Here is a 22,088-nt window from a genome sequence, read left to right as displayed (position 1 = left end):
GAGGAATCTCCTGGTTCTAGGTTAGTTAGTATAACTGGTCAGAGGAATCTCCTGGTTCTAGGTTAGTTAGTATATTAAAGCCACCAGATACCATCCATTGTGCCGTACTACTGATGACTACCTGTTTGCGTGTGACTTGTTTCCGGTAGAGCAGGGCTGCAGGTGTGAGGTGTTGGCTCCTGGGTGACCTGATGATCCCTGTGCCCTCCTCCTTGTCCTCCCCGTCCTGAAGTAACCTTCCTGGGCCTCCCAGCACCGACCCCCTCCCTGCCGCTGCCCCCCTCCCACAGGGGGAGTCTGGGCTGCTGGAGAAGGGTATGGAGGCCGCGTCCTCGCTGGGGGTGTTGCTACGAGGTGGGGTCTCTGTCTGGTCATCTGTCGCCACCCCTCCATCCTCCGTCCCTCCTCCACCACCTCCTCCTCCACCTGTAAGTCATTCATAACAACCAGCATCAGTTTCCTAGTTTCCTAAATACATAAGACTATAAACCATAACTGACTATATTTACACTAGATTTATTTACACTATTTATTTACATTATATTTATTTACACTATATTTATTTACACAATATTTATTTACATCATATTTATTTACATTATATTTATTTACATTATATTTATTGACACTATATTTATTTATATTATATTTATTTACACTATATTTACTTACATTATATTTATTTACACTATTTATTTACACTATATTTATTTACACTATTTATTTACATGATATTTATTTACATGATATTTATTTACATTATATTTATTTACACTATTTATTTAAACTATATTTATTTACACAATATTTATTTGCACTATATTTATTTACATTCTATTTATTTACACTATATTTATTTACACTATATTTATTTACACTATATTTATTTACACTATATTTATTTACATCTTATTTATTTACATTATATTTATTTACATTATATTTATTGACACTATATTTATTTACATTATATTTATTTACACTATATTTATTTACATTATATTTATTTACACTATATTTATTTACACTATATTTATTTACACTATATTTATTTACATCTTATTTATTTACATTATATTTATTTACATTATATTTATTGACACTATATTTATTTACACTATTTATTTACATTATATTTATTTACACTATATTTATTTACACTATTTATTTACATTATATTTATTTACATTATATTTATTTACACTATTTATTTAAACTATATTTATTTACACAATATTTATTTGCACAATATTTATTTACATTCTATTTATTTACATTCTATTTATTTACACTATATTTATTTACACAATATTTATTTACACTAAATTTATTTACACTATATTTATTTACACTATATTTATTTACATCTTATTTATTTACATTATATTTATTGACATTATATTTATTGAAACTATATTTATTTACATTATATTTATTTACATTATATTTATTTACATTATATTTATTTACACTATATTTATTTACACTATTTATTTACATTATATTTATTTACACTATATTTATTTACATTATATTTTTAACATTATATTTATTTACACTATATTTATTCACGTTATATTTATTTACACTATATTTATATACATTATGTTTATTTACACTATTTATTTACATTATATTTATTTACACTATATTTATTTACACTATATTTATTTACATTATATTTCTTTATATTATATTTATTTACACTATTTATTTACACTATATTTATTTACACAATATTTATTTGCACTATATTTATTTACATTATATATATTTACACTATTTATTTACACTATATTTATTTGCACTATATTTATTTACGTATGTTTGGCTCATCATGTCTTATGTATGTCCTGTGACTGTCTATAGTGCTGTGTGTCCTGTGACTGTCTATAGTGCTGTGTGTCCTGTGACTGTCTATAGTGATGTGTGTTCTGTGACTGTCTATAGTGATTTGTGTTCTGTGACTGTCTATAGTGATGTGTGTTCTGTGACTGTCTATAGTGATGTGTGTTCTGTGACTGTCTATAGTGCAGTATGCGGAACATTATGCACTGGTTTCCCCGACACAGAGAAATATCCTAAAATGTAGTCTTTATCTGTGTATGGGAAAACAGCCTAAAATGTATGTCAGGTATTCCTGTATAAACAGGGCATTTGGAAAGTATTCAGACCCCTTCACTCTTTCCACATTTTGCTACATTATGTCATTCAGACCCTTTACTCAGTACTTTGTTGAAGTACCTTTGGCAGCGATTACAGCCTCGAGTCTTCTTGGGTATGACGCTACAAGCTTGGAACACCTGTATTTGGGGAGTTACTCCCATTCTTCTCTGCAGATCCTCTCGAGCTCTGTCAGGTTGGATGGGGAGCGTCGCTGCACAGCTATTTTCAAGTCTCTCCAGAGATGTTCAATTGGGTTCAAGTCTGGACTTTGGCTGGGCCACTCAAGGACATTCAGAGACTTGTCCAGAAGTCACTCCTGCGATGTCTTGGCTGTGGGCTTCGGGTTGTTGTCCTGTTGAAAGGTGAACCTTCGCCTCAGTCTGAGATCCTGAGCGCTCTGGAGCAGGTTTTCATCAAGGATCTCTCTGTATTTTGTTCCGTTTATCTTTCCCCTCGATCCTGATTAGTCTCCCAGTCCCTGCTGCTGAAAAACATCCCCACAGCATAATGCTGCCACCACCATGCTTCACCGTAGGGATGGTGCCAGGTTTCCTACAGACGTGACGCTTGGCATTCAGGGCAAAGAGTTCAATCTTGGTTTCATCAGACCAGAGAATCTTGAATCTTGTTTCTCATGGTCTGAGTGTCCTTTATGTCCAAGCGGACTGTCCTTCTGGAAGGTTCTCCAATGTCCACAGATGAACTCTGGAGCTCTGTCTGAGTGACCATCGTGTTCTTGGTCACCTCCCTAACCAAGGCCCTTCTCCCCCGATTGCTCAGTTTGGACGGGCAGCCAGCTCTAGGAAGAGTCTTGGTGGTTCCAAAATTCTTCCATTTAAGTATGATGGAGGCCACTGTGTTCTTGGGGACCTTCAATGTTGCAGACATGGTTCCCTTCCTCAGATCTGTGCCTTGACACAATCTTGTCTCTGAGCTCTACGGACAATGCCATCATGGCTTGGTATTTGCTCTGACATGCACTGTCAACTGTGGGACCTTGTATAGACAGGTGTGTGCCTTTCCAAATCATGTCCAATCAATTGAATTTACCAATTTACCAATTGACTCCAATCAAGTTGTAGAAACATCTCAAGGATGATCAATGGGAAACAGGATGCACCACCTGAGCTCAATTTCGAGCCTCATAGCAAAGGGTCTGAATACTTACGGAAATAAGGTATCTTTTTAGAAATATTTTTAATACATTTGCAAAACCTTCTAAAAACCTGTTTCATCTTTGAGACTATAGTGTATTGTGTGTAGCTTGATGAGGAACTATTTTAATTGAATCCTTTTTTAGAATAAGGCTGTAACGTAACAACATTTGGAAAAAGTCAAGGGGTCTGAATACTTTCAGAATGCACTGTATACAAATGTTCCTATCGGACAATATTAATGATATAAATTCACCTCCTCCTAGGCCTGCGGAGGCGCTCTGGCTCCCCCCTCTCTCCAGACCAGGTCTCTCCAGTCCCCCGCGGCGACACTCTGCCTCCATGGCGGTAGAGATGAGGTCTGGGCTGGACGAGGACATCTTCTTCAGCAGCAGATCATGCTGGAGACCTCTCAGAGCTGCGCTGGGGTCCAGATGCTGCTTGCTGCTGGGGGAAGAATACATCTTTATTGTGGGCCCTGAAGGACGATTTTAGTTGCAGCAAAATTACACTCTGGCTCTATCTCAATCTGTCGTTTTCCGAATTCCTCGCGTTCTTTTCAATTGTATTGGAGGAGATAGTTGAATAGAAGGGTCCTCTACGACCTTCGACCTCTAATGGGTTTTGAGAAGAAGGCAAGCACAGAGCATGTTAGGAATCCAGGAAAGATTCCTTGAGATAGCGACAGAACGGACACAACGATACATAAAACATGTCTTATATTTAAAAAATTCATCCAACCACACATCCAGTATGGAGAGTTGTCAACATAAATACCTGGGTGTGGAGGAGGTCAGAGACGTAGTATTAGCCAGACCCAGTGTGGACGATAACGCAGCCTTCAGCCCAGCTAGGTCTCCACTGCTGCCCTTCCCCGCCTTCCTGTAGCGGGGCTTGGCCCGACGTGACCTCCCCGGGGACGTGGATCCCTTCTGGGGGCAGGAGGGGATGGTCACCTGAGTCATGGAGGAGTCCAGCTTGGGAAGGATCACCTCTGACTTTAACAGGTCTGGTCTACTGGAACAACACAGTGGATTCACAGTGAGTCAAGTCTTTAGTTTCTCTACAGTGAGCATGGCTCAATAAAGTCAGTCAAGTTGTCTGCCGTTGCTGATAGCTACTTTATTGAGGAAAAATGTACTTGCTATGACTAAGTTATGTGGTTGTCCCACCTACACTACAGTTCAAAAGTTTGGGGTCACATAGAAATGTCCTTGTTTTTGAAAGAAAAGCACATGTTTTTGTCCATTAAAATAACATCATATCTATCAGAAACACAGTGTAGACATTGTTAATGTTGTAAATGACTGTTGTAGCTGTAAACAGCTGATTTTTTAAATGGAATACAGAGGCCCATTATCAGCAACCATCACTCCTGTGTTCCAATGGCACGTTCAGTTTATATATATAAATATATATATTATATATAATATATTTATATAATTTATATTGTATATATATAATATATATATATATATATATTATTATGGTTATGTATATATATAAACTCTTTAAAAAAAAGGTGCTATCTTCAGATGAATGCACTAACTGTAAGTTGCTCTGGATAATATATCTGCTAAATGACTAAAATGTAGAGAAGAGAAATTAATGCAGCCGTTTCCTTTCCTATCAACAGTAAAGACTGTGTACCTGCCCTATAACAAGTAATACTAGATTATAACTACACCATGTTCCTGTTACCACAATGTATTTCAGTAATCAAAACTACACTGACATGGATTGAACAACAAACCGTGACAAATTCGTGAGAAGTGTGAACGTTAGGTTGGTTTCTCCCTCCTCAGACTCACCTCTTGCTGTGCGCCGGAAGTTTCTGAGGTACGTTGCGTTTCTTGATGAGCTTCTCCATGGAGTTGGACGAGCGTTCCTGTCTGGAGCTGTGGTGTTTGATGCATCCTGGGTACTTCTTATCCAGTGACTGCTCCCTCCTGGGAAACACATCGTTTTGTTAGTTTGTTCGTTCACTTCTAAGCCACAAAAAAAAAACAACATACTGTTGGTATTATATATTATAAACTGGGTGGTTCCAACCCTGAATGCTGATTGGCTGACAGCCGTGATATATCAGACCGTATATCATTGGTATGATAAAACATTTATTTTACTGCTCTAATTACGTTGGTAACCAGTTTATAAAAGCAATAAGGCACCTCAGTGGTTTGTGGTATATGGCCAATATACTACGGCTAGGGGCTGTATCCAGGCACTCCGCGTTGCGCCCAAGAACAGCCCTTAGTCGTGGTATATTGGCCATAAACCACACCCCCTCGTGCCTTATATGTTAATTATACCATGCCTGCTATTCCCTCTACCTCCATGTGACAGACGACGATGAGTATTGTATACACAAGTTTCAAGTTATAATGTTAAGTCCTCAAAGTACTGCCAAATTCCTTTCTTGCAAACTCAAAACTCAACAATGCAATAATCTATATCAATGTAGGACTATAAAATAACATACGGTAGAAACACAAACACACCAGATATACAAATAACAAATAGGAACATGAGAAAGTAAGAAGTTATATACAGGGTCAGTTCCAATAGCATATTTACAATGAGCAGGGATACTGGAGTGATATAGGGAAAGTGGGATTCAGTTGTACAACTGAATGCATTCAACTGAAATGTGGCTTCCGCATTTAACCCAACACCTCTGAATCAGAGAGGTGCAGGTGGCTGCCATAATCAACATCCACGTCTTTGGCACCCAGGGAACAGTGGGTTAATTGCCTTGTTCAGGGACAGAATGACTGATTTCTACCGTGTCAGCTCAGATACAGCAACCTCTTGGTAGATATGCAAGGGGTAAGGTGGCTATATACAGGGTCAGTACCATATTAACAATGTACAGGCATACTGGAGTGATGGAGGTAGATATGTATAGGGGTAAGGTGGCTATATACAGGGTCAGTTCCATATTAACAATGTACAGGGATACTGGAGTGATAGAGGTAGATATGTATAGGGGGAAGGATACTATATACAGGGTCAGTTCCAATACCATATTTACAATGAGCAGGGATTTTTATTTATTTTCATTGACAGCCTAGGAACAGTGGGTTAACTGCCTTGTTCAGGGGAAGAAAGACCAATTTTTACCTTGTCAGCTCAGGGATTCGATCTTGCAACCTTTCAGTTACTAGTCCAACGCTCTAACCACTAGGCTACTTGCCGCCCTGATACTGGAGTGATGGAGGTAGACATGTTTAGGGGTAAGGTGACGAGGCATCAGGATGTATGAAAAACGGCAGCATAAATGATAATTGTCCTGTGAGTGTGCAGAGCCCTTGCAATTTTGCTATTTAGTTAGCTATTTAGTTAGCTATTTTGTTAGCTATTTTGTTAGCCATTTAGTTAGCTATTTAGTTAGCTATTTAGTTTGCTATTTAGTTTGCTCTTAAGTTTGCTCTTAAGTTAGCTATTTTGTTAACTATTTCGTTAGCTATTTTGTTAGCTATTTCGTTAGCTATTTATCAGTCTAATGGTTTGGGGATAGAAGCTGTTCAAGAGCCTGTTGGTGTCAGACTTGATGCACCGGTACCACTTGCCATGTCGAAGCAGAGAGAACCTTCTAAAGCCTGGTTGTCTATGGTCGTTAACGATTTTACAGGCCTGCCTTTCACACTGCCTGATATAGAGGTCCTGGATGAACGGGTCCCAGTGATGTACTCAGCTGTCTGCATCACCCTCTGTAGCGCCATGCAATCGAGGGCGGTGCTGTTGCCATACAGAACAGTGATGCAGCTAGTCAAGATGCTCTCAATGGTGCAGCTGTATAACTTTTTTGCGGATTTGAGGGCCAATGCCAAACCTTTTCCATTTCCGGAGGGGGTAGAGGTGCTGTAGCGCCTTCTCCACGACTGTACGTGTGTGAGTGGACCATTTTAATTTTTTTTTGTGATTTGGACAACTCCATTGTCCACTCCAAGCTCATCACCAAGCTTAAGACCCTGGGATTGAACACTTCCATCTGCAACTGGATCCAGGACTTCCTGACAGGACGACCCCAGCTGATGAGGGTAGGCAACACCACTTCCGCCATGCTGACCCTCAACACAGAGGCCCCCCAGGGGTGTGTGCTTAGTCCCCTCCAGTACTTCCTGTTCACCCATGCGTGGGACTCCGACACCATCGTTAAGTTTGCTGATGACATGACGGTGGTAGGCCTGATCGCTGGTGACAACGAGACGGACTACAGGGAGGAGGTCAGTGACCTGGCAGTGTGGTGCCGGGGCAACAACCTCCCCCTAAATGTCAGTAAGACCAAGGAGCTGATCGTGGACTACAGGAAACAGAGGGGGTGGGGTGGCACACTCCCATCCACATCGACAGGGCTACAGTGGAGCGGGTCGGGAGCATTAACATGGATATTGTGTGTAAGGTGTGCAACAATAACTAGGGTTATTACTTGAGTAGCTCCTTCTCCTTGAGTTCCAGCTGTAGCATAACGGCGTTGAGCTCCATGTAGAGGTTGTTGGCTCTCTCCAGCTTCCTCTCATAGTGCTCGCGTATATCCAGGGCATGTCTGGTAGAGAGGGAGAGAGAAAGCCAACGAGACAAATAGGGGTTAATACAAACACATTACAATGCAGCTAGCTATTAATGTACTGTCTGTCTGTACGGTATTTATGTATCTACTGTAGGATTCTTTCTGCATGTTCATTTGCTCCCTCACTACCTCACTCATTCACTTAAATATTAAGGAATTAATCCATCCATCCATTCATCCATCCATCCATCAATCCATTCATCCATCCATCCATCTATTCATCCATCCATCCATTCATCTCTCCATCCATCCATTCATCCATCCATCCATCCATCCATCTATTCATCCATCCATCCATTCATCTCTCCATCCATCCATTCATCCATCCATTCATCCATCCATCCATGCATCCATCATCCATCCATCCATCCGTCCATCCATCCATCATCCATTCATCCATCCATCCGTCCATCCATTAATCCATCCATCCACCATCCATCCATTCATTCATCCATCCATCCATGCATCCATCATCCATCCGTCCATCCATTCATCCATCCATCCATTCATCCATCCATCCATCCATCCATTAATCCATCATCCATCCATCCATGACCCTCTTCCTGTACCTAAGCTCCTCTTTGCGTCGTATAATCATCTCCTCGTCCAGTCTGTGTATACACGTCCCCTCTGACTTGATCTTCTCAAAGTGTTGCTTCACCTCCTCACGCCACTCTGCCTGCAACACAGATACAGCAACAGACGCCGTGTCAGTTAAACCACAGCACCACAGATTATAGTGACAGTTAAAACACAGCACCACAGATTATAGTGGCAGTTAAACCACAGCACCACAGATTATAGTGACAGTTAAACCACAGCACCACAGATTATAGTGTAAATTAAAACACAGCACCACAGATTATAGTGACAGTTAAAACACAGCACCACAGATTATAGTGTCAGTTAAACCACAGCACCACAGATTATAGTGTCAGTTAAAACACAGATTATAGTGTCAATTAAAACACAGATTATAGTGTCAGTTAAAATACAGATTATAGTGTTAGTTAAAACACAGATTATAGTGTCAGTTAAAACACAGATTATAGTGTCAGTTAAAATACAGATTATAGTGTTAGTTAAAACACAGATTATAGTGTCAGTTAAAACACAGATTATAGTGTCAGTTAAAATACAGCACCACAGATTATAGTGTCAGTTAAAACACAGATTATAGTGTCAGTTAAAACACAGATTATAGTGTCAGTTAAACCACAGATTATAGTGTCAGTTAAAACACAGATTATAGTGTCAGTTAAAACACAGATTATAGTGTCAGTTAAAACACAGATTATAGTGTCAGTTAAAACACAGATTATAGTGTCAGTTAAAACACAGCATCACAGATTATAGTGTCAGTTAAACCACAGATTATAGTGTCAGTTAAAACACAGCACCACAGATTATAGTGTCAGTTAAAACACAGATTATAGTGTCAGTTAAAACACAGATTAAAACAGATTATAACAGTTAAAACAGATTATAGTGTCAGTTAAAACACAGATTATTATAGTGACACAGTTAAAACACAGATTATAGTGTCAGTTAAAACACAGATTATAGTGTCAGTTAAAACACAGATTATAGTGTCAGTTAAAACACAGATTATAGTGTCAGTTAAAACACAGATTATAGTGTCAGTTAAACACAGATTATAGTGTCAGTTAAAACACAGCACCACAGATTATAGTGTCAGTTAAAACACAGATTATAGTGTCAGTTAAAAAAACACAGATTATAGTGTCAGTTAAAACACAGATTATAGTGTTAGTTAAAACACAGATTATAGTGTCAGTTAAAACACAGATTATAGTGTCAGTTAAAACACAGATTATAGTGTCAGTTAAAACACAGATTATAGTGTCAGTTAAAACACAGATTATAGTGTCAGTTAAAACACAGCATCACAGATTATAGTGTCAGTTAAACCACAGATTATAGTGTCAGTTAAAACACAGCACCACAGATTATAGTGTCAGTTAAAACACAGATTATAGTGTCAGTTAAAACACAGATTATAGTGTCAGTTAAAACACAGATTATATAGTGACAGTTAAAACACAGATTATAGTGTCAGTTAAAACACAGATTATAGTGTCAGTTAAAACACAGATTATATAGTGACAGTTAAAACACAGATTATAGTGTCAGATTCAAATCTTAAACACAGATTATAGTGTCAGTTAAGACACAGATTATAGTGTCAGTTAAAACACAGATTATAGTGTCAGTTAAAACACAGATTATAGTGTCAGTTAAACCACAGATTATAGTGTCAGTTAAAACACAGATTATAGTGACAGTTAAAACACAGATTATAGTGACAGTTAAAACACAGATTATAGTGTCAGTTAAAACACAGATTATAGTGTCAGTTAAAACACAGATTATAGTGTCAGTTAAAACACAGATTATAGTGTCAGTTAAAACACAGATCATAGTGACAGTTAAACCACAGATTATAGTGTCAGTTAAAACACAGATTATAGTGTCAGTTAAAACACAGATTATAGTGACAGTTAAAACACAGCAACACAGATTATAGTGTCAGTTAAAACACAGATTATAGTGTCAGTTACAACACAGCAACACAGATTATAGTGTCAGTTAAAACACAGATTATAGTGTCAGTTAAAACACAGATTATAGTGTCAGTTAAAACACAGATTATAGTGACAGTAAACCACAGATTATAGTGTCAGTTAAAACACAGCAACACAGATTATAGTGTCAGTTAAAACACAGATTATAGTGTCAGTTAAAACACAGCAACACAGATTATAGTGTCAGTTAAAACACAGCACCACAGATTATAGTGTCAGTTAAAACACAGATTACAGTGACAGTTAAAACACAGATTATAGTGTCAGTTAAAACACAGATTATAGTGTCAGTTAAAACACAGATTATAGTGTCAGTTAAAACACAGATTATAGTGTCAGTTAAAACACAGATTATAGTGTCAGTTAAAACACAGATTATAGTGTCAGTTAAAACACAGATTATAGTGTCAGTTAAAACACAGATTATAGTGTCAGTTAAAACACAGCAACACAGATTATAGTGTCAGTTAAAACACAGATTATAGTGTCAGTTAAACCACAGATTATAGTGTCAGTTAAAACACAGATTATAGTGTCAGTTAAAACACAGATTATAGTGTCAGTTAAAACACAGATTATAGTGACAGTTAAAACACAGCAACACAGATTATAGTGTCAGTTAAAACACAGATTATAGTGTCAGTTAAAACACAGATTATAGTGTCAGTTAAAACACAGATTATAGTGTCAGTTAAAACACAGATTATAGTGTCAGTTAAAACACAGCATTACAGTGATTATAGTGTCAGTTAAAACACAGATTATAGTGTCAGATTAAAACACAGATTATAGTGTCAGTTAAAACACAGATTATAGTGTCAGTTAAAACACAGATTATAGTGTCAGTTAAAACACAGATTATAGTGTCAGTTAAAACACAGATTATAGTGACAGTTAAAACACAGATTATAGTGTCAGTTAAAACACAGATTATAGTGTCAGTTAAAACACAGATTATAGTGTCAGTTAAAACACAGATTATAGTGTCAGTTAAAACACAGATTATAGTGTCAGTTAAAACACAGATTATAGTGTCAGTTAAAACACAGATTATAGTGTCAGTTAAAACACAGATTATAGTGTCAGTTAAAACACAGATTATAGTGACAGTTAAAACACAGATTATAGTGTCAGTTAAAACACAGATTATAGTGTCAGTTAAAACACAGATTATAGTGTCAGTTAAAACACAGATTATAGTGTCAGTTAAAACACAGATTATAGTGTCAGTTAAAACACAGATTATAGTGTCAGTTAAAAACAGATTATAGTTAAAACACAGATTATAGTGTCAGTTAAAACACAGATTATAGTGTCAGTTAAAACACAGCAACACAGATTATAGTGTCAGTTAAAACACAGATTATAGTGTCAGTTAAAACACAGCAACACAGATTATAGTGTCAGTTAAAACACAGATTATAGTGTCAGTTAAAACACAGATTATAGTGTCAGTTAAAACAAAACACAGATTATAGTGTCAGTTAAAACACAGATTATAGTGTCAGATTAAAACACAGCAACACAGATTATAGTGTCAGTTAAAACACAGATTATAGTGCACCACAGATTATAGTGTCAGTTAAAACACAGCACCACAGATTATAGTGTAAAACACAGATTACAGTGACAGTTAAAACACAGATTATAGTGTCAGTTAAAACACAGATTATAGTGTCAGTTAAAACACAGATTATAGTGTCAGTTAAAACACAGATTATAGTGTCAGTTAAAACACAGATTATAGTGTCAGTTAAAACACAGATTATAGTGTCAGTTAAAACACAGATTATAGTGTCAGTTAAAACACAGCAACACAGATTATAGTGTCAGTTAAAACACAGATTATAGTGTTAAAACACAGATTTAAAACACAGATTATAGTGTCAGTTAAAACACAGATTATAGTGTCAGTTAAAACACAGATTATAGTGTCAGTTAAAACACAGATTATAGTGTCAGTTAAAACACAGATTATAGTGTCAGTTTACAATTATAGTGTCAGTTAAAACACAGATTATAGTGTCAGTTAAAACACAGATTATAGTGTCAGTTAAAACACAGATTATAGTGTCAGTTAAAACACAGATTATAGTGTCAGTTAAAAAAACACAGATTATATGTGTGTCAGTTAAAACACAGATTATAGTGTCAGTTAAAACACAGATTATAGTGTCAGTTAAAACACAGATTATAGTGTCAGTTAAAACACAGATTATAGTGTCAGTTAAAACACAGATTATAGTGTCAGTTAAAACACAGATTATAGTGTCAGTTAAAACACAGATTATAGTGTCAGTTAAAACACAGATTATAGTGTCAGTTAAAACACAGATTATAGTGTTCAGTTAAAACACAGATTATAGTGTTAAAACACAGTTAAAACACAGATTATAGTGTCAGTTAAAACACAGATTATAGTGACAGTTAAAACACAGATTATAGTGTCAGTTAAAACACAGATTATAGTGACAGTTAAAACACAGATTATAGTGTCAGTTAAACCACAGATTATAGTGTCAGTTAAAACACAGATTATAGTGTAAATCATAACAGTTAGACAGCAGCATAGACATACCATGTGTGCCAGTCAAAATGAATCCATGTCACAGAGCATCTCAGAACACTTTCTGAGCGAAAATACACCGTGGACATTTTCCTGCCTGTGTACCATCCTGACTTTGACAAGTGCCTTTTTAGCTGCAGTCTGTCTAGTCTCGTCCAAGGACATAAGGGTTTTTAAGAGAGTGTTTGTGTGTGGTCGTGTGCACGTCCATTCGCCCGTCACGGTCCATCTGTGTGTGTGTGGCTCTTGTTATTAAGCTAATGGAGTTTGAGAGCACTCTGCTCTGCCTGCAGCCACCCCTCTCATCCCTCATTCCTTTATGTCCTCCTTGCCCTGCCTCCCCCTCCCTGCCTCTCCTTCCTTCCCTCCTCCCTGCCTCCCCTCCCCCTGCCTCTCCTCCCCTCCTCCCTGCCTCTCCTTCCCTGCCTCTCCTTACCTCCTCCCTGCCCTCCTCCCTCCCTGCCTTCCTTCCTTCCTCCCTGCCTCTCCTTCCTTCCTCCCCTCCTCCCTGCCGCTCCTTCCTTCCCTCCTCCCTGCCTCTCCTACCCTCCCACTGCCTCTCCTCCCCTCCTCCCTGCCTCTCCTTCCCTGCCTCTCCTTCCCTCCCCCTGCCTCTCCTCCCCTTCTCCCTGCCTCTCCTCCCTGCCTCTCCTTCCTTCCTCCCTGCCTCTCCTTCCTTCCTCCCCTCCTCCCTGCCTCTCCTCCCCTCCTCCCTGCCTCTCCTTCCCTCCTCCCTGCCTCTCCTTCCCTCCTCCCATCCTTCTCTCCACCTCTTCTCCTCTCCTCCCAACCCCTTCTACCTGCCTCTCCTCCACATTAAAGCAATCAATAGAATAGACTGTAGCAGCTAATACTTCTTGCTGCCATCACAAGAAAAATCCATTATGAGAGGAGAGGGGGGGAGGATGAAAGGGGGAGGGTGGAGAAAGAAAGTGAGAAGAAAGGGAGGGGGCGGGAGGGGTGAGTGAGTGAGAGGGCAGGAGGAGAAGAGAAAGGGAAAGGCGAAAAGAGAGGGGGAGGAAGAGGAGGGGGGAGATAATAAAGTGGAAGTGAGAGAGAAGAGAGAGATGAGTAGGAAAGGAGGAGATGGAGAGAGAAGAGAGAGAGGAGAAGGGGAGAGAGAGAAGAGAGAGAGGAGAAGGGGGAGAGAGAAGAGAGAGAGGAGAAGGGGGAGAGAGAAGAGAGAGAGAGGTGTAGGGAAGGAGGAGAGAGAGGAGTAAGGAGGGAGAGAGAAGAGAGAGAGGAGAAGGGAGGGAGAGAGAAGAGAGAGAGAGGTGTAGGGAAGGAGGAGAGAGAGAGGAGTAAGGAGGGAGAGAGAAGAGAGAGAGGAGAAGGGAGGGAGAGAGAAGAAAGAGAGTAGGGAAGGAAGAGAGAGAGAGGAGTAAGGAGAGAGAGGAGTAGGGAAGGAGGAGAGGCAGAGAGAGGAGAAGGGAAGGAGGAGAGGCAGAGAGTGGAGGAGAGGCAGAGAGAGGAGTAGGGAAGAAGGAGAGGCAGAGAGAGGAGTAGGGAAAGAGGAGAGGCAGAGAGAGTAGGGAAGGAGGAGAGGCAGAGAGAGGAGTAGGGAAGGAGGAGAGGCAGAGAGAGGAGTAGGGAAGGAGGAGAGGCAGAGAGAGGAGAAGGGAAGGAGGAGAGGCAGAGAGAGTAAGGGGGAAGGAGGAGAGGCAGAGAGGGAGGGGAGGGGGGAGGAGGAGAGGGAGGAGGAGGGAGGGAGGAGAGGCAGAGAGCAGGAGTAGGGGAAGGAGGAGAGGCAGAGAGAGGAGAAGGGAAGGAGGAGAGGCAGAGAGAGGAGAAGGAGGAGAGGCAGAGAGAGGAGTAGGGAAGGAGGAGAGGCAGAGAAAGGCGGAGGGAAGGAGGAGAGATAGGAGTAGGGAGGTAGGAGAGGGAGAGGCAGAGAGAGGAGGAGGGAAGGAGGAGAGGCAGAGAATGGAGGAGGGAAGGAGGAGAGGCAGAGAGAGGAGGAGGGAAGGAGGAGAGGGAGAAAGGGGGAAGGAGGAGAGGCAGAGAAAGGAGGAGGGAAGGAGGAGAGGCAGAGAATGGAGGAGGGAAGGAGGAGAGGGAGGAGGAGGGAAGGAGGAGAGGCAGAGAATGGAGGAGGGAAGGAGGAGAGGCAGAGAGAGGAGTAGGGAAGGAGGAGAGGCAGAGAGAGGAGGAGGGAAGGAGGAGAGGCAGAGAGTGGAGGAGGGAAGGAGGAGAGGGAGGAGGAGGGAAGGAGGAGAGGCAGAGAGAGGAGGAGGGAAGGAGGAGAGGGAGGAGGAGGGAAGGAGGAGAGGCAGAGAAAGGAAGAGGGAAGGAGGAGAGGCAGAGAATGGAGGAGGGAAGGAGGAGAGGGAGGAGGAGGGAAGGAGGAGAGGCAGAGAATGGAGGAGGGAAGGAGGAGAGGCAGAGAGAGGAGTAGGGAAGGAAGAGAGGCAGAGAGAGGAGGAGGGAAGGAGGAGAGGCAGAGAGTGGAGGAGGGAAGGAGGAGAGGGAGGAGGAGGGAAGGAGGAGAGGCAGAGAGAGGAGGAGGGAAGGAGGAGAGGGAGGAGGAGGGAAGGAGGAGAGGCAGAGAGAGGAGGAGGGAAGGAGGAGAGGTAGAGAGATGACAGTTATGGAGCTGGTATTTGCGTCACTAGATGCCATCAGGTTTAGAAGCAGCGGGACGCAGCCAGAAGGAAATGAATCAGGAAAACTGATGTGTGTTTATTGGGGTCGTGCTTATGTGACTGCCTGTGTAATTGCAAGCATGGGCACTTGTCCATCAGCTTGTAATTTTACAAGGCAACATATATCTTTCCTCGACAGCCAGCAGGGAAATTGGTATTGAGTGAGAGAAAGAGAAAGAGCTGCTAGTTGGCTTTAGTAGGAACAGTATTCTTCTGTATTCATAGAGACTCACTACTATACTAGAGTGGCCTTTGTAATAAACCAGGCATAGTCATTGCGTGTCGTGCGAGACGCATGCTTCTCTCTGCGACTTGATTGGTGGCTCGCGGTAATAATCTGAAAGAACGTGCTTTGTTTTCCTCAGTCAGCTGAATGTGCCACTTACTTCATAGAACCGCGGTCATGTAAATAACCTTTAGTGTCTTGGGACAAACAGAGCGATAAAAGCGGGTTCTGGCATTTCTTGAATTCATTTTCATTCTAGGAATTACCAACTATGAGCCCCAGACCCTGAACGCTTAGACTCTGGAGCTCATACCTGTGTTCTGTTTCCACGTACAACATACGCTGTGCAGGACTCGGTAGAAATGGAGAGTGAGAAATCTGCACAGGGTAAGATTGTTTGATGATCATCCCTGATGTTTTTCTCAACTTTTCAATACCTTTCTGATGCACATTTCAATCACTCAACAGCATACGTCCATCAATCCACACAGCAATATCTGGCAAATCTGGTGCAGTCCATGAGGAGGAGATAAACTGCAGTACTTAATGCAGCTGGTGGCCACACCAGATACTGACTGTTACTTTTGATGTTTACCCCCCCCCCCACTTTGTTCAGGGACACATTATTCAATTTCTGTTTAGTCAACATGTCTGTGAAACTTGTTTAGTTTGTCTCAGTTGTTGAATCTTATTTACACGTTAAGTTTTCTGAAAATAAACGCAGTTAACAGTGAGTTTAGTATCTTAAATATCATGTATGAATCTGTTTAATTTCATGTTTTGAATCAATTTGACTTTGTGACCCCCCCCCCTCCCCCCCCTCGCCCAGTGATTTTGTTTTACAAAAGTGTCTCTCTTGGAAGTACTAGTGACATAAACCTTCATAACTCTAAAATCATTTAAAGATGGCTGTCCTGTCGTCATGTTGCCAGCGTGTCAATGGCCATTCTAGTACTCTGTTTACGTATGTGACCGTACCTGAGATTTGAAGTATGTCTCCTGAGGGGTAGACAGCAGGTCAGCCGAGGCAATGTCCAGGTGCAGTAGGATCTGTCTGAATGAAGGTCTGTTCCTTGGCTTACTGCTCCTGGAGGCAGATACACATTTAAATACATCTACATCTTCTGATTACTTCAAATCCTCTTCTATTTGTTAAACATGTTCATGCCCTGTCCTCCCATCCCTTCTTTTATGCCCTGTCCCTTACTGGAGGCAGATACACACGTACATTTAAATACAACTACAATGTACAACATCTACATCTTCTGATTACTTCAAATCCTCTTCTATTTGTTAAACATGTTCATGCCCTGTCCTCCCATCCCTTCTTTTATGCCCTGTCCCCCTCCCAGATACACACTTTACAATACATCCTGATTACCAAATCCTCTTCTATTTGTTAAACATGTTCATGCCCTGTCCCCCACCCCCTTCTTTTATGCCCTGTCCCTTACCTCAAATCCTCTTCTATTTGCTTTTATGTACATTTAAATACCTACAATGTACAACATCTACACCTTCTGATTACTTCAAATCCTCTTCTATTTGTTAAACATGTTCATGCCCTGTCCTCCCATCCCTTCTTTTATGCCCTGTCCCCCACCCCCTCTTTTATGCCCTGTCCCTTACTGCTCCTGGAGGCAGATACACACGTACATTTAAATACAACTACAATGTACAACATCTACATCTTCTGATTACTTCAAATCCTCTTCCATGCCCTGTCCTCCCATCCCTTCTTTTATGCCCTGTCCCCCATCCCCCTCTTTTATGCCCTGTCCCTTACTGCTCCTGGAGGCAGATACACACGTACATTTAAATACAACTCAATGTCACCAGCACTACATCTTCTGATTACTTCAAATCCTCTTCTATTTGTTAAACATGTTCATGCCCTGTCCTCCCATCCGTCTTTTATGCCCTGTCCCTTACTGCTCCTGGAGGCAGAGGTTACAACTACATCTTCTGATTACTTCAACGCCTCTTCTATTTGTTAAACATGTTCATGCCCTGTCCTCCCATCCCCCAGATTATGCTCCTGAAGAGTCCCCCATCTTCTGATTACTTCAACTCCCTCTTTATGCCCTGTCCCCCATGCCCTGTCCCCCCTCTTTTATGCCCTGTCCTTTTATGCCCTGTCCCTTACTGCTCCTGGAGGCAGATACACACGTACATTTAAATACAACTACACTGTACAACATCTACATCTTCTGATTACTTCAAATCCTCTTCTATTTGTTAAACATGTTCATGCCCTGTCCTCCCATCCCTTCTTTTATGCCCTGTCCCCCACCCCCTCTTTTATGCCCTGTCCCTTACTGCTCCTGGAGGCAGATACACACGTACATTTAAATACAACTACAATGTACAACATCTACATCTTCTGATTACTTCAAATCCTCTTCTATTTGTTAAACATGTTCATGCCCTGTCCTCCCATCCCTTCTTTTATGCCCTGTCCCCCACCCCCTTATTTTATGCCCTTCCCCCACCTCCCTCCCTGCCCTGTCCCTCCCCCCCCCTCCCTTTCCCTGCCCTCCCATCCCTCCCCTCCCTCCCAGTTGGTCAGTCCCTCCCTCCCTCCCTCCCTCCCTCCCTCCCCTCCCTCCCTCCCTCCCTCCCTCCCTCCCTCCCTCCCTCCCTCCCTCCCTCCCTCCCCCTCCCTCCCATCCCTCCCTCCCTCCCTCCCTCCCTCCCTTAGCCCTCCCTCCCTCCCATCCCTCTGTCTCACCAGCACTGTCTCAGCAGTATCTTGAATCCGTCTGGGCAGCTCTCTGGGACAGGTAGGTTCAGGCTATTGTTTCCCACCCCCCAGATGATGGCTGAAGAGTCCACGTCTTTATACGGTACCTCTCCGGTCAACATCTCCCATAGCACCACACCAAACGACCTGCAGAGAGAAGGAGAGAGATCCCATGAGTCCATACTACTCTTTAAAATGAACACTTCTGTACAGTAAAGTTGGGTCTTCAGGAGCCATTGTGAAAAACAACATCAGCATCGTTTGCGTTATAGCCTCTTCCATGTACCCTAATACCCTCGTGAAACAACAATATTGTTTCCCATTTTATACAAACACAAAGGCTGTGTAGGCTACATGTTTGTGCGCTGTGAAAAGTGCCAGTCGGTCAGTGTGTGTTTATGTGTGTACTGGGCTCCCCTGGCTTTTAGCCCTAGTCTGCCCGGTGCCAGGGTGTGGCTCTTCCCCTGCCGTCGGGTAGAGGATGGGGGATAAGGGAGGTCCCGTCCCAGGGGAGTAACTATGGAAAGGTTGTTGTTGATGACACCTTGGTTCTGGATCACCACGGCAACTCTGGTGCGTACCAATAGTATCGTGGGGGAGGGAGAAAGCACCAATAGCATCATGTGGGAGGGAGAAAGCACCAATAACTTTGTGTGGGAGGGAGAAATCACTAATAGCTTTGTGTGGGAGGGAGAAAGCACCAATAGCATCGTGTGGGAGGGAAAAAGCACCAATAGCATCAGGATGGAGGGAGAGAACACCAATAGCATCAGGATGGAGGGAGAGAACACCAATAGCATCATGTGGGAGGGAAAAAGCACCAATAGCATCATGTGGGAGGGAGAGAACACCAATAGCATCATGTGGGAGGGAAAAAGCACCAATAGCATCATGTGGGAGGGAGAGAACACCAATAGCATAATGTGGGAGGGAGAGAACACCAATAGCATCATGTGGGAGGGAGAGAACACCAATAGCTTTGCATAGGAGGGAGAGATGTTGAGGGAGTAATGTTGTATTTATGTGATTATTTTTAGCTTCTGTCTCTGGCCACTTGTTTATTATCGATGAGAATCTACAGAATGGGTAGTTTATCTCTACAGGCATATAATGTATTGTGTGTTCGAGTCAGTGGGGGCTGCTGAGGGGAGGACGGCTCTTAAAAATGGCTGGAACAGAGCGAATGGAAAGGCATCAAGCCACGTGTTTGATGTATTTGATACCATTCCGCCTATTCCACTCCAGCCATTACCACGAGCCCTTCCTCCCAAATTAAGTTGCCACTAACCTCCTGTGGTTAGAGTAGTTCCCTTAATAAATAGCTATTTGTTGCCTTTTTATACGATGAGTAATACTATGAGTGAAGCATGTAATGAGTAATACTATGACTGAAGCATGTAATGAGTAATACTATGACTGAAGCATGTAAATGAGTAATACTATGACTGAAGCATGTACATGAGTGAAGCATGTAATGAGTGAAGCATGTAATGAGTGAAGCATGTAATGACTGAAGCATGTAATGAGTGAAGCATGTAATGACTGAAGCATGTAATGAGTGAAGCATATAATGAGTGAAGCATATAATGAGTGAAGCATGTAATGACTGAAGCATGTAATGAGTGAAGCATGTAATGACTGAAGCATGTAATGAGTGAAGCATATAATGAGTGAAGCATATAATGAGTGAAGCATGTAATGACTGAAGCATGTAATGAGTGAAGCATGTAATGACTGAAGCATATAATGAGTGAAGCATATAATGAGTGAAGCATATAATGACTGAAGCATGTAATGAGTGAAGCATGTAATGACTGAAGCATGTAATGAGTGAAGCATGTAATGAGTGAAGCATGTAATGACTGAAGCATGTAATGAGTGAAGCATGTAATGACTGAAGCATGTAATGAGTGAAGCATGTAATGACTGAAGCATGTAATGGGTGAAGCATGTGATGAGTGAAGCATGTAATGACTGAAGCATGTAATGAGTGAAGCATGTGATGAGTGAAGCATGTATGTGTAAGAAAGAGAGAGAGAGTTAGTTCGCTGTAGCACTGCTCTTACTTTGCTTCCTCAGATCAATTTGTCATTGAATGTTTAAAGTCATTGGTTCCTCATTGGGGAGACCTGGCACAGAGTACTGTAGGCACAGAGTACTGTAGGCATAGAGTACTGTAGGCATAGAGTACTGTAGGCACAGAGTACTGTAGGCATAGAGTACTGTAGGCACAGAGTACTGTAGGCACAGAGTACTGTAGGAATGTATAGTGTAGAGTTGTTATGAGATCTAGAGAGGGAAGCTACAGTAGACCTGGCATGTAGGCAAGAGTACTGTAGGCAAGAAGTACTGGCATGTAGGAAGTACTAGGAAGGTACTGGCATGTAGGCAAGGTACTGGCACAGAAGGTAGCATGGGGTAGGACAGGTACTGCATGGGGTAGGAAGGTACTGGCATGGGGCAGGAAGGTACTGGCATGGGGGAAGGTACTGGATGGGGTGAAGGTACTGGCATGGGGTAGGAAGGCACTGGCAGTAGAGAGGTACTGGCATGGGGTAGGAATGTACTGGCATGGGGTAGGAAGGTACTGGCATGGGGTAGGAAGGTACTGGCATGGGGTAGGAAGGTACTGGCATGGGGTAGGAAGGTACTGGCATGGGGTAGAGAGGTACTGGCATGGGGTAGGAAGGTACTGGCATGGGGTAGGAAGGTACTGGCATGGGGTAGAGAGGTACTGGCATGGGGTAGAGAGGTACTGGCATGGGGTAGTGAGGTACTGGCATGGGGTAGGAAGGTACTGGCATGGGGTAGAGAGGTACTGGCATGGGGTAGGAAGGTACTGGCATGGGGTAGGAAGGTACTGGCATGGGGTAGGAGGTACTGGCATGGGGTAGGAGGTACTGGCATGGGGTAGGAAGGTACTGGCATGGGGTAGGAAGGTACTGGCATGGGGTAGAGAGGTACTGGCATGGGGTAGAGAGGTACTGGCATGGGGTAGGAAGGTACTGGCATGGGGTAGAGAGGTACTGAGGTACTGGCATGGGGTAGAGAGGTACTGGCATGGGGTAGAGAGGTACTGGCATGGGGTAGAGAGGTACTGGCATGGGGTAGTGAGGTACTGGCATGGGGTAGGAAGGTACTGGCATGGGGTAGGAAGGTACTGGCATGGGGTAGAGAGGTACTGGCATGGGGTAGGAAGGTACTGGCATGGGGTAGGAAGGTACTGGCATGGGGTAGGAAGGTACTGGCATGTAGAGAGGACTGGCATGGGGGAGAGGTACTGGCATGGGGTAGAGAGGTACTGGCATGGGGTAGGAAGGTACTGGCATGGGGTAGAGAGGTACTGGCATGGGGTAGAGAGGTACTGGCATGGGGTAGAGAGGTACTGGCATGGGGTAGAGAGGTACTGGCA

General features: G+C 42.1%; 1 protein-coding gene across 1 annotated transcript in view; it reads right to left on the bottom strand.

Annotated features, from left to right (window-relative positions):
• Positions 1–22,088, bottom strand: part of LOC135540390 (mitogen-activated protein kinase kinase kinase 12-like) — a 62,231-nt gene that overhangs the window by 5,234 nt on the left and 34,909 nt on the right. Inside the window, exons 6-13 of the mRNA XM_064967008.1 lie at positions 18,665–18,823; positions 16,912–17,020; positions 8,463–8,572; positions 7,753–7,869; positions 5,132–5,269; positions 4,098–4,334; positions 3,577–3,767; positions 122–426 (exon numbers count right to left, since the gene is read on the bottom strand). Coding sequence (XP_064823080.1) covers positions 122–426; positions 3,577–3,767; positions 4,098–4,334; positions 5,132–5,269; positions 7,753–7,869; positions 8,463–8,572; positions 16,912–17,020; positions 18,665–18,823 — 1,366 coding nt within the window. The remainder of the gene's footprint in view (positions 1–121; positions 427–3,576; positions 3,768–4,097; positions 4,335–5,131; positions 5,270–7,752; positions 7,870–8,462; positions 8,573–16,911; positions 17,021–18,664; positions 18,824–22,088) is intronic.

The sequence above is a fragment of the Oncorhynchus masou genome, chromosome 5 (assembly GCF_036934945.1).
Source record: "Oncorhynchus masou masou isolate Uvic2021 chromosome 5, UVic_Omas_1.1, whole genome shotgun sequence".
NCBI lineage: Eukaryota > Metazoa > Chordata > Actinopteri > Salmoniformes > Salmonidae > Oncorhynchus > Oncorhynchus masou.
The sequence above is the reverse complement of the archived record's forward strand: the minus strand, read 5'-3'. Positions and strand labels throughout refer to the sequence as shown.